Source organism: Halictus rubicundus, chromosome 18 (genome assembly GCF_050948215.1).
Source record: "Halictus rubicundus isolate RS-2024b chromosome 18, iyHalRubi1_principal, whole genome shotgun sequence".
In the NCBI taxonomy this organism is placed as follows: Eukaryota; Metazoa; Arthropoda; class Insecta; order Hymenoptera; family Halictidae; genus Halictus; species Halictus rubicundus.
This window is the reverse complement of record NC_135166.1, coordinates 725,636-738,255: the sequence shown is the minus strand read 5'-3', so window position 1 is coordinate 738,255 and position 12,620 is coordinate 725,636. Positions and strand designations below refer to the sequence as shown.

At 39.3% G+C, this 12,620-nt stretch overlaps 4 protein-coding genes across 9 annotated transcripts in view; 2 read left to right on the top strand and 2 right to left on the bottom strand.

Moving 5' to 3' along the window:
- Positions 1-355: 355 nt before the first annotated feature.
- On the bottom strand, positions 356-2,118 carry Mge (translocase of outer mitochondrial membrane 22 homolog mge). The gene is made up of 3 exons (XM_076803293.1): positions 1,641-2,118; positions 1,256-1,361; positions 356-1,174 (listed from the first exon to the last, which is right to left on the bottom strand). The coding sequence occupies exons 1-3, from the start codon at positions 1,746-1,748 to the stop codon at positions 969-971; spliced, it is 420 nt and encodes a 139-aa protein (XP_076659408.1). The 5' UTR covers positions 1,749-2,118; the 3' UTR covers positions 356-968.
- Positions 2,119-2,896: 778 nt separating this feature from the next.
- On the top strand, positions 2,897-9,041 carry Flii (FLII actin remodeling protein). 3 transcript variants are annotated; one of them, XM_076803514.1, is made up of 24 exons: positions 2,897-2,975; positions 3,077-3,107; positions 3,374-3,497; positions 3,576-3,686; positions 3,765-4,003; positions 4,080-4,241; positions 4,334-4,554; positions 4,649-4,865; positions 4,967-5,208; positions 5,323-5,411; positions 5,522-5,592; positions 5,671-5,917; positions 6,045-6,230; positions 6,309-6,620; positions 6,706-6,878; positions 6,954-7,080; positions 7,185-7,307; positions 7,399-7,602; positions 7,675-7,796; positions 7,866-8,117; positions 8,197-8,323; positions 8,412-8,594; positions 8,695-8,808; positions 8,889-9,041. In XM_076803514.1, exons 3-24 carry the CDS (start codon positions 3,435-3,437, stop codon positions 9,021-9,023), a joined length of 3,720 nt encoding a protein of 1,239 aa, XP_076659629.1. In that variant the 5' UTR covers positions 2,897-2,975; positions 3,077-3,107; positions 3,374-3,434; the 3' UTR covers positions 9,024-9,041. The 3 variants fall into 3 exon arrangements, with proteins under 3 accessions (XP_076659629.1, XP_076659632.1, XP_076659631.1); XM_076803517.1 differs by lacking the exons at positions 2,897-2,975; positions 3,077-3,107; positions 3,374-3,497; positions 3,576-3,686; positions 3,765-4,003 and having other exon boundaries at positions 4,106-4,241; positions 4,371-4,554; XM_076803516.1 differs by lacking the exons at positions 2,897-2,975; positions 3,077-3,107; positions 3,374-3,497; ... (1 more) ...; positions 3,765-4,003; positions 4,080-4,241 and adding an exon at positions 4,269-4,301 and having other exon boundaries at positions 4,371-4,554.
- Positions 9,042-9,472: 431 nt separating this feature from the next.
- Positions 9,473-12,620, bottom strand: part of Emre (Essential MCU regulator) — a 61,413-nt gene continuing 58,265 nt past the window's right edge. Inside the window, exons 2-4 of one of the 4 annotated variants that reach the window (XM_076803497.1) lie at positions 10,452-10,486; positions 10,165-10,196; positions 9,473-10,084 (exon numbers count right to left, since the gene is read on the bottom strand). In XM_076803497.1, the coding sequence (XP_076659612.1) occupies positions 9,781-10,050 (270 nt within the window). In that variant the 5' untranslated portion in view covers positions 10,051-10,084; positions 10,165-10,196; positions 10,452-10,486 and the 3' untranslated portion in view covers positions 9,473-9,780. Of the gene's footprint in view, positions 10,085-10,164; positions 10,197-10,349; positions 10,625-12,620 lie in introns of those variants that run through there. The other 3 variants (XM_076803499.1, XM_076803496.1, XM_076803498.1) reach the window with 3 other exon arrangements.
- Positions 10,526-11,963, top strand: Dph5 (diphthine methyl ester synthase). Its single transcript, XM_076803492.1, has 5 exons — positions 10,526-10,621; positions 10,763-10,942; positions 11,077-11,247; positions 11,329-11,659; positions 11,730-11,963. Exons 2-5 carry the CDS (start codon positions 10,808-10,810, stop codon positions 11,951-11,953), a joined length of 861 nt encoding a protein of 286 aa, XP_076659607.1. The 5' UTR covers positions 10,526-10,621; positions 10,763-10,807; the 3' UTR covers positions 11,954-11,963.

Genomic DNA, 12,620 nt, shown 5'->3' with positions numbered 1-12,620 from the left:
GATTGGTAAGTTAATTCGTAAGTGGGGATAGTTCTGGTACTTATATCCAATAAAGACTGAATATATGTTTCAACTATGAAATTTTGAACACACCGCCACCTAAACTTGTTCAGTTTTATGAAACAATTATATATGTATAAAATTTGAGATCAAATGGGCGTCGGGAAGACGTGGCACATCGAATGCGAAGTTTTGAAATAGAAATAATTGCACAAAATAACATGAAACTGAATAGCAGACGAGATTTTCGATAGTCAGATCTTTTTTGTTGTCATTCATAGACAGTATATTTTTATAACGTCATATCATACGATTCCCAACGCTTGATAGCGGTACCAGACTATTTAAGCTAATCTTACGATACACACTTTATTCGTTTTAGACACTTAATTTATTACTATCTCTCGAAACGCATGTTGTGTTTCAAGCACGAAAGTCTTCCAGTTTGTAGTTCTGTATGGCTTGACTCGTTTTCGACTGTGTTTACACTGTTACATTTTGTGTGTATAGTATTGTAATAACAGGAAGTGATACGCTACAAATGGTAACAATATGCGATTTACATATACCTAGTAAAAGCATTATCGTTATACAAAATTGATGAAATTTTACAACGATTATTTTGAAACGAATTGGATACTGTTATTCTTAATGCGATCGGATTCACCTTTTGTGCTACAATAAAAGGGCAGCAAATTCGTTTTTGTAAAAATGCATTGTTGTTCACGAAAGATGTGAGAAATCAAGGAGAATAACCAGCAGTACCATTGTTAATGCGGTTGTACTATAACAATTAACCATTTAGTTTGTTCAAATTTTATACTTCCAAAAGACAAATATTCAATAGTCCTTAAATGCTTTGGGTTAGGTGAGAGGTTAAAATGCATTGGAATTGTTATGCTAATAAGTATAAACGGTGAATGAAACTGTCAACTCGTGACGATTCAAATGCAATATTAACATTGGTATTATCGTTGCACTGGTGGAGCCATTGGAAGACTCGAAGAGCTCATGTTCGACATAGCTGTATTAGGTCCTAACAGGACCTGTTTCTGCTGGGTACGTTGTGCTTCCTCCATTTGCGCACGCTCTATTTCGAATAATATGGGTGCGAATAAAATAGCAGACGAGCTAAAGAACAACCATGCTGTGGAACATGAGAACGCGTACAGTCCTGGAAGCAACGTATCCGTGTTTATTATACAATAGAAAGAATTCTTCCCTTTGTTATTGAAAAGTAGAGTGTAACACTAACCTTTCATACAGCTACAGAAACAGGTGCCGACATTATATCCAAAATTACGTACTTCATCGGGAAACATCTCTGTGAGACCCAATAATCTTTCTGCGAGACTTTCGTCCTGAATGAAAAACAAAAGTCATAACAAAAAATCGTCTTTGATGCATATTTGCATGATAGAAAAGATATGGGAATGCAAGTTGTCGTTGCAAATATGTATCTAAACGACGAGAACAAAGTTCAACAGAATTGAAAAATAATTCGGTTAACCACAAAAAAAAAAAAAGAAAAGAGAAAAGGAAACAGAAAATCGAAAACTTGCTTGATAAGATTTTAGTCTGGATAAAAGTTCGAACTAATTAGAATCTGTGGTGGTAAAAGTAAGCAGTACACGATATACCTCTTCGTCATCCTCGTCATCGGGAAGAAGCGATTTCACCTCTGGAGAACGTGCGTCGCTACTATCCATACCGCTATCAAGTTGATCCAGATCTTCGAATGAAGCCATCTACGAAAACAATTGTCTCCGAACAAACGAAAGTGTATTCGATTTAGATATTCAACTAGCACGTTCTCCCGAACGAGGTAGCTACTATTTGGAAAGAATGGGTGTTCGCTTTCGTCCGTTGGTCTGCACGCTACGAGCTACGATAATGTGCGGCGACTCACGCCGGTGCAGAGTGGATAAGTACGAACATAGATACGTGCACACATATGTATACGATGTACTATATATTAGGTACAAAATGCAACTCGAAACTATTCGGATAAGCGCGTTGTCTTATTTTCTAAATCCCGACCACGTTCGACCACCGTAAACCGATTCACATGTATGCAAAGAATGCTGTATTCTGTGATTTATGTGTTGTATCGATGTCGGTTGTAAGTTTTCACTGGCCTTCGCTTGTATCGACTGTGGAACATTCGAAAAAAGTCCCTAGGTGAAATTGCATAGTGAACGTTTACATGTGTCCTGTAATTCTTAGAAATATTACCTTTCACGTTTTCGGCAGGCCTTTATTTATCTTTTTAGAACTGAAAAGAATACCTTATTCTAACTAAAATAAGACAAAACTCTCCTAAGGCTCCGTTCTCTAGTTATTAACTGCATGCCAATAGGCAAGGTGCTCGGAATGTAGTATATAGATACATGTGTAATTATTTTGTCTTCGTTACCCATCGTTACCTTTGCGACACTATGGGAATCAGTAAAACTATATATACAAGTGTAGTAGGTTATCTTTACTATTTTCAGCATTGATCGCTGATTGGTCGACCTCTCGCCAGTAGCTAGTCGCCAGCCAATGAGTGCCAGAAAGAAGACAAATTTTCGTGACTGTGTGTAAATATTTTAGCCAGTGACAAAAGTATTTACGTATGCACAATGTTCTCGTTTCCGTACAGTACATATACTTACAGAACTACTTGCTGATACAATGTACGTACTATACTATACAATAAATACATGTGACACATCGATGTGTACATATATATATATATAAGTACGTAGCCAGGAGTTGGTATATATAGATGTATGCATACATATTTATTTCAGTCATGTATTTACATTAGTATGTAAGTACTTACGTTGTATTACCACCTAAGTATACATATACGTGGTATACAGTATGTCTATATATATTTACATAGGTTTAAGATTCGAATCAACATTCTTAAAAAACAGAATTGTTTTCTTTTGCCTCATGCGTTGCTAACATCGGTTACTGTTTCTCAAGTTAGTACGTCCTAATTCGTTTTGTTACCCTTTGATAAACGTGACTAATGTATGTACAGATAAGTAGGCGATTAGTATTTAAATACTATCGTGTGTTCTAGTATTGGAGGTTATGCGAGCAACACAATCATAGTAAGTATATGTGTACTGTATACTGCGCTCTTATCAATTTCCTGGAAACTGTACGTACATATTAGACACATACACTTACAATGCGTATCTTGTGCGAATCATCATCGATGATTACGTTGTCTTAATCACCGGTAATCATTGTCGAAAATATTGCAACAAATCTGCGAAATGTAGTCGTTGATGACCGCGACGAGTTTCCGAAACAAATTCATTTTGTTTGTGTTTCGCCGTTTTCTCATGAAATGCAAATACTTAATATGCTACAGATGGATGTGTGATTATCGTGAATACGCAAGAAAATAAATACGTGCCACAAGCGTAGTCGAAATGGCCAACACAGGCGTGTTACCTTTTGTACGCGGTGTTGATTTCAGCAGTAATGATTTTGGAGTAAGTGTTGTTTCTTTTTGAAGCATATTTTATTTTGTCCTTCTCTTTTGATTAGTATTCTAATTTGAACTTTTACAGGATGGTAAATTTCCAGAATCTGTACGCCTTATGACTGGGATACAATGGCTAAAATTAGACAAGACCAATTTAACAGAAATCCCAGAAGAAATGGGAAAACTGTTGAAATTGGTAAAATTTCTTATTTTTGTACTAAAGACTGTAGAGTCGACGATAAAATCTGAAATTCTTTTTTTATCCATGAAACAGGAACATCTCTCCCTGGTGAAGAATAAACTAGAACGCTTGTACGGAGAACTCACGGAACTAGGTTGTCTGAGAACATTGAATATTAGGCGTAACAATATTAAATCTAGTGGCATACCAACCGAATTGTTTCATCTGGAAGAGCTGACCACGTTGGATTTGAGTCATAACAATTTGAAGGAAGTCCCGGAAGGTCTTGAACGTACCCGTTCTTTGTTGAACCTGAATTTAAGTTATAACCAGTGAGTTCAGTTACTTGAATATCGTCGATTCTTGTTCTGATTTCGATAGACCTGTAACGTCGATTGTACCTTTCAGCATAGAGATGATTCCTAATACATTATTTATTCACTTGACCGATTTGCTGTTTCTGGATCTCAGTAATAATAAACTGGAAACACTGCCACCGCAAACTCGTCGCCTAGCTAATTTACAGAGCCTGAATTTGAACCACAACCCTTTGGGACACTTTCAGTTGAGGTACGCAAGTTCAGTTTCATACAGATCAGCTAAACAGAGTCGATGATTTTTCGGCAAGAGGTATTTTTTTTCTTTTCTTTTATTCGATTTAGGCAACTACCGTCGTTGATGAATTTAACGACTCTACAGATGCGCGATACGCAACGAACGTTAAACAATATTCCCTCGAGTTTGGAGACTTTGACGAATTTGCAGGAGCTCGATTTATCGCTGAATAATTTGCCTCGAGTACCAGATGCTCTTTATTCTTTGCCCAATTTGCGTCGTCTAAATTTAAGTGATAATCAAATAACTGAATTATCGACTGCTATCGGTAGGTTCGGTCGGGGTTTGTTGCACGGTTTCATGGTAATGGGTAATCGCGCGAACACTACAGAATCGAATTATTGATTTGTTTTTGATTACAGAACTTTGGATGAAATTGGAAACGTTGAACATATGCCGAAACAAGTTGACCGCGATACCTGCTTCTTTATGTAAAATTGTAACGCTCAGAAGATTGTATTTGAACGATAATCAGTTGGATTTCGAAGGTATTCCCTCAGGAATCGGCAAGTTATCATCGTTGCAAGTATTTTCGGCAGCCAACAATCATTTGGAGATGATACCGGAAGGCTTGTGCAGGTAGGTATCTTTTCTCTCTCTCTCTTTCTCTTATTCTTATTCTCCAGCATTTCGCGCGAACGTACGAATACATGAGAACACGATTGACGTGCGTTCTGCAGGTGCGGCTCATTGAAGAAATTGATATTATCATCCAATCGATTGATCACCGTGCCGGATGCTATTCATTTACTTACCGATTTGGAACAATTAGACTTGAGAGATAATCCGAATTTGGTAATGCCGCCGAAACCAACCGAAGTACAGAAGGGTTCCGGAATCGAATTTTACAATATTGATTTTTCGTTGCAACATCAGCTGCGACTTGCTGGTGCAAACGTACCGGCACCGACTCAAACGGCCAGTAAGTCTTGAAACAATGCCTCTCGATGCATTTTTGATAGATAGATACACGAGTGAACTTTGATATCAATAGTTTCGATTTCGTTATCGCATCGTTCGTTTTCCCGCGTATTAGGTAGCAAGGATCCGATAGCTCGTAAAATGAGGCTCCGAAGAAGACGAGATCAGGAGGAAGCCGATCAGGATCAAGCCAAAATATTGAAGGTAGAATATTTCGTGGTACATATGTATGTATATATGTGAATGTACAAATGTATATTGAATATGTGTGTGATGTAACGTAAAAATGAAAAAATTCTGTTTTTCGTTCTTAGGGTATGAAGGACATAGCAAAGGAGAAGAACAAGGACAAAGAATGCGAAGAATCCAAAGCAGAATCGTTGAAGTAAGTGATCGTTGCGCAATCGCCGACAATGACTTCCTGTTGTTCCCTATACAATTGATTTGCTTGTTTCCGTTTTAGACCGAAACGATGGGACGAAACCCTTGAGAAACCACCGTTGGATTATTCGGAATTTTTTGACGAAGACGCAGGCCAGGTACCTGGTCTGTCGGTATGGGAGATAGAAAACTTTTTGCCGAACGAGATAGAAGAAGTGGCGCACGGCAAGTTTTACGAAGGAGACTGTTACATCGTCTTGAAGACCGATGTCGATGAAACCGGTTCGTTGGTTTGGGCTATCTACTTCTGGATAGGAGAGAAAGCTACTGTAGGTTAACTACGAACGGCTATGACCTAACCCAAACGCGATAGTAACGTATTATATACGGTTTGACCTACGTACATAGTATACAATCAACAACTATATCTCGTGTGCGCATCTTGTTCTCTTCTAGTTGGACAAAAGAGCTTGCGCCGCCATCCATGCTGTAAATTTAAGGAACTATCTGGGCGCGCAATGCCGTACCATCAGAGAAGAACAAGGCGAGGAGTCGGATGAATTTCTAATGCTGTTCGAAACTGGCATAACTTACATTGAAGGGGGTCGCACCTCGTCCGGTTTTTATACCGTCGAAGACACGGTTTGTAGAAAATTTGTTATTTGTAGGTATACACTTACGTTGCATCTAATTGTCTTGATTCGATTTTCCGTGTGACAGCCGTTCGTAACAAGACTATACAGAGTACATGCTGCGGGTGCCTCTATCCACCTCGAACCTGTACCGGTTCGTTTTGATTCCCTGGACCCGGGTTTCGTATTTGTTTTGGATACAGGCAACAAGGTCTTCATGTGGTACGGCAAGAAAGCGAAAAGTACGTTGAAATCAAAAGCGAGACTAATGGCGGAAAAAATCAATAAAAACGAAAGGAAAAACAAAGCTGAGATCCTAACGGAACTTATGAATTCGGAGTCGGACGACTTTCTGACGTGTCTGAGCGTGAAAGATTCGTCGCAGCTTCTACCGATCGTAGTAAGAATATTTGATATGCATACATACATATCTACGTAACACATAAACACACTTATTGCATGATCATGAACGCGATTTATTACAGGAACATGTTGACCCGGATTTCGTAGCCCTTGCGCCTCGTCTGTATCAAGTTCAACTCGGTATGGGTTATTTAGAGTTACCACAGGTTGAAGTGCCCCACGGGAAGCTAACAAATACGCTTTTAAACAATCGGAACGTTTATATACTGGATTGTCACTTGGATGTTTATGTTTGGTAAATCAGAGCATGTGTAACTTTTAAGCTACGGTCCAGTTTGACATCCCGATAATAACGGTTGTACGCACACAGGTTTGGCAAGAAATCAACAAGGTTGGTGCGGGCAGCAGCCGTTAAACTATCCCAGGAATTATTTAATATGATAGAGCGTCCGGAGTATGCTACTGTAACCAGATTACAAGAAGGAACCGAGTCCCAGGTAAGCTATCTATCCTGGCTAAAACGGTATGTGTGTACATACCATGTACGTACGTAAATATAACACAATAGTAACGTTGTTCTTTTTGTTTGTAATTTTTTTAGATCTTCAAATCGAAGTTTACGGGTTGGGACGAAGTGATAGCAGTCGATTTTACTAGAACTGCCGAATCGGTCGCCAAAACTGGTGCCGACCTTACGAAATGGGCTAAACAACAGGAAACCAAGGTACGTATGTACTGAACGAGGAGAAGAACTGCAGAAACAAAGTGGGACAAAAAAACTATACTGATGAAGTGATTTTGTTTTGTTTCGACAGGCGGATTTGGCTGCGCTCTTCATGCCTAGACAACCGCCGATGTCTTATGTCGAAGCTCAGCAGCTTATGTCGGAATGGAACGACGATTTGGAACGCATGGAACGATTCGTATTGGAAGGAAAGAAATTTGTGCGTCTGCCTGAAGAAGAATTTGGGCATTTTTATAGCGGGGATTGTTACGTTTTTCTGTGCCGTTATTGGATGGTAGGTAACAGTCAACTGTTTTCGGCTAAAGGTGACCGCGATTTATTCGGTTTTCCATTCCGATTCCTATAGCCATTGGACACCGCTGAAAATGAAGACGGTGAAGAACAGTTTGAAGAAGATTATCAATGCACGGTGTACTTTTGGCAAGGTAGAGACGCAGGCAACATGGGATGGTTGACGTTTACGTTTAGGTATACGAACGAACATTTACTTATTGATTTACTGTCTGGCTTGTCGTGATCTAACCGTGCTATTTTCAGTTTGCAGAAGAAATTTAAATCGCTGTTCGGAGAGAATTTGGAAGTTGTTCGAACTCACCAGCAGCAGGAAAATTTAAAGTTTTTATCCTATTTTAAAAGGAAATTTATTATCCATCATGGTAAGCGCAAGCAACCAAAGTCGTCTGATACTAACAGAGTTGAATTTTATCATTTGAGGAGTAATGGAAGTGCATTGTGTACGAGGCTGATACAAATACCAGCTGATTCATCGTTACTGAATTCCTCTTTTTGGTGAGATTATTCAAACAATAACCAGGAATTATTTAGATTACTTTGGCATGGAAATGATAATGAGAGAATGTTCTTGCAGTTATATTTTAAATGTGCCGTTTAACAATGACGACGAAACAGGAATAGTGTACGCTTGGATCGGTTCGAAAGCGGACAGCGACGAGGCGCGTCTGATCCAAGAAATTGCCGAAGAAATGTTTAACAATGTATGTTGCGACATCCGCGGAATATCCGTGTTACTTAGAATTTTCGGTAAACCGAGCAATAACGCTTGTATCGTTGTTACATGTACAGCCATGGATAAGTCTTCAAGTTCTAAACGAAGGCGAGGAACCGGATAATTTCTTTTGGGTAGCTCTCGGTGGGAAAAAGCCTTATGACGCCGATGCAGAGTACATGAATTATACTAGACTATTTAGGTGCTCGAATGAGAAGGGATACTTTACTATTAGCGAAAAATGTACCGATTTCTGTCAGGTATGCAACAAATTTAACTGAATGACCGTGCGGTACGGGTAATTAATTAATTTCATTTCACGAATACACTTAATCACATCGATTAATTCCATCTTTCTAGGATGATTTAGCGGACGACGATATTATGATATTGGATAATGGCGAACAAGTATTTCTGTGGTTGGGAAGCAGGTGTTCGGAAGTAGAGATCAAATTGGCCTATAAATCTGCTCAGGTAAAGGAAGACGACAAACAGTTCGCGAGATAAACTAGTTCACTTCGATTACAAAGGAATTAATGTAAATTGCTTTTCAGGTGTACATTCAACATTTACGAGTGAAGCAACCGGACAGACCTCGCAAATTGTTTTTAACTGCAAAAGGAAAAGAATCACGGAGATTCACAAAATGTTTTCATGGTTGGAGTTTACACAAAAGACCACTTCAATAAAGTAGATTTAGTGGATAATGCTCTCTCTCTCTCTCTCTCTCTCTCTCTCTCTCTCTCTCTCTCTCTCTCTCTCTCTCTCTCTCTCTCTCTCTTCTTCTGGTTCAAATCGTGTATGGTTAACAATGACAAAAATTTTGATAACCCAAATTTTTGTCAACAATTGCCAAATTTTATAATACTATATTTATAGGTGAAACAATGAAAATGTTTATAGACATAAGGTACCTACATATTCGAGTATTGCTGCAACTCGACAACGTGATACAGAATTCTACGAGACGAAAAATAACACTGATGTATTCCATTTTTCTTTTCTTTTTTTTTCTCTCAGCATATTTATTAGTTACAATCATGCACAGACTTCATCGGGTAATTATCGAATAAATAAATATATACAAATATACACATATGCATATATAAAGATATATATATATACATATGCATACATATCGGATTTAGGCAAACATGTTTGTAAATATATTATGTTATGCAAGCTTCGAGATTAAACATTCGTTTAAGTTACGATATTACTACAAGGAACTCTGTAAACACACGTAACGGAAAGGGAACAGTCTGAAAACTGAACGGCACGACGCTCGAGATAATAACTTGCAAATTGAATACGATGTTCTAACGGACCAGCCATAAAGGTTGAAATTGGACCACCTTTCGTGGTCACGTAATACGTGTTTCAGGCATAGAAATCATCTAGTGTCATCCTGTCATGGAACGTGAAAGAATAACAGAGTGTGTGTGTCTAGTCGTCGTCGTCATCGTCCGATGGTATAAAAAGTTCTTTTTCCTCGAGAATATGGGCCACTAATTTACTTAGCGTAACGCCGATGATTAGACCGGTGACAACACTGGTGATAACACCCACGTAACCGAAACGTGTCCCTTTTGGTTCCGGAAGAATAGCGCCTGACGGTGTCGTTGTTCTCGGTCGAAAATGCAATTTGGTCTCGCCTTCAATATTCTTGAGAATACCAAGCTTACGAAATATAAAAGATGCACGTTGCAACGTCATTCTTCGTTGTAAATTGTCACCAGCGTGATAAAGACTGGAAACAATTGTTCATTGAACGAGCAAACTCGTAGCTAAGAAACAACTATAAAATACATGTATGTATTTTGTACGTACGATCGTGAACGTATGTATACAAACGGTTGTCGCTGCAATCAGAAATATAAAAACTCGAATTAATAGCGGTATGTACGTAGAACGAAGTGAGGTTAAGTTTTCTTTTATCGTCTTGTAATCGTCCGAATCGAGGAATTCTTAAAGATTGTCTATGTAACGATTATACGTGTATGCACATTGTTTACCTTACGTCTTGATTCGATAATATTCAAAACTATCCATTAGATTAATAGAACATGATAAGAACGCCGTCATCGAGAAAGTTGTCGAAGCACAACTAAACTTACTGAACTGAACCGAGTATGACCCACTTGATTTCATATACCTACGCCTAAATATATATGTACCTTCTCTGGTTATGGTTGGAACGTTAGGAAGCTCCTACGCATGCGACGACCGCCGGAGAACGAAATTTTAGCTACGCTATTCCGAAACCGCAGCATCGCTGCTTCCGAATGTCTGTATACATGAAGTTACACGTATATACTCGCGTATTGTAGTGTACATTTATTTAGTATATGCGAGCATGTGTCTGTTCGACAATAAGTCTTTGAGGTTAACTGCGATTACTTAACCGGACCGAACTTAACCTTTCCAGGCGCTCAAGAACGTGCGAACGACAATCTTGAAAACCACTGGGATCATGCTGTACCTGATCGGATTGGGCCTCGGCGGTGTAAAGGATATAACAGTTAAAGGTCTCGAGATAATACGAAAATGCGATCGAGTTTATTTAGATACCTACACGTCGATTTTTTCTACCGAACCGAAAAATCTGGTAGGCATGAAAGATACTTGAGTTCTGCGATATTCTACGTACTTATTCGTGCGATTAAACAGGATACTAACAATGGCATGTTTCATCGCATTACAGAGTACTAACGATAGCATTTTTCACTTAGTTCGTTTTAGGAACAATTTTACGGACGCTCGATACTGGAGACGGATGGAGATGAAAATGAAGCGCACAAGATACTACCTAAAAGCGAAAAAGAAAATGTGGCTCTCTTGGTGGTCGGCGACCCATTTGGAGCTACAAGGCACACCGAATTGGTACTGCGAGCACGAGAGCAAAATCTACAGGTGGTTAGAAACCAACAATTTCGTTTGTTTAATATGTAGTCGACAAATTATTGATAAAAATTATTCTTGTCTCGTGGGTAGGTAAAGCTTGTACACAATGCCTCCATATCGACTGCGATCGGTTGTTGCGGTCTCCAACTGTACCGATTTGGAGAAACCGTTTCCATCCCATACTGGAGCGACGATTGTCAACCTGGCAGTTTTTATGACAAAATTCTTTGCAACAGGCAAATGAATTTACACACGCTTTGCTTGTTAAACGTCAAAGTAAAAGAGCCCACCTCGGAAGGTTTAATAGAAAAGGAAAAAGAATGTACGCCACCAAGGTTTATGACCGTGTCCCAGGCTGCCATGCAACTGAACGAAGTACTCAAAAGGCAAGCAAACGAGAGAATACCGGAGGAAGAATTTGGTGAGTAAAAGCATAAGAATAAAAAAAGAAATAACGACAGATATAAACCTAGATTAATTCTGTTTTGCAGCGCTCAACGATTCTAGCATAGTCATTGGTTTGGCCCGCGTGGGCTGCGACGATCAGCGCATCGTTGCTTGCAGCCTTCGAGAAATGGCTTTGCTGGATCTCGGACCACCGCCTCATTGTATGGTTATCCCCGCGGTTTCATTACATTGTATCGAAGAAGAATTTCTGGCGTCTATCGAACAGTACGAAGCGTCGTCGAAACAACACGAAAATCAAAATAAATAACTGTGAAAAATGTGGTCGTTAGTTCTTCTCTTCGAACCTAGTAGTTTGTTAATTTTCCTTTTCAGCGACTGAGATGTTAGGCGACGCGTAGTCGATAGATCAAACAAAAGTACAAGTAAAGCTGTAAAAATTGAACCGTATTCAATTTCTAAGTCGAAGCGAACTGTATTTTATACAATTTCTTAGGCGAAGTAAATGTAAGCTTCCTAATGATTTTATTTGTACCGTGGCCCCATGACTATACCGTATTCGTATTCGAAGGGCGAAACGATACTATTGTATAATGTTGCCGGCAGGCAGGGGTACCCGATCGATTGGACGAGAAGGTTTTGCGCGTTTACTTCGCGTCAAGGTTTCCGCAGGTGTAGGTATCCGTTGTCGTGATCGCGCCACGTTCGACAACATCGTGGCCGTCGAAAGTCGAAACATTGATCTGTGAATGCGTTCGTTGACGTTCTAGAGACAAGTGATATATTGATATACAATTACGTGGTCCTATCAGCAGGAGAACGCCGGCGGTAAAACGTAACGACACAGGTACACCGTAGCGAACAAATTTGTTTGTTAGCGATCGATTCCCCGGCTGATTCCGTACGTCGAAGACAGCGGAGGTGTCTATATACCTACAGTTTGTGCTATTGTGATTTTCTCGAATGCTTTTCGTATC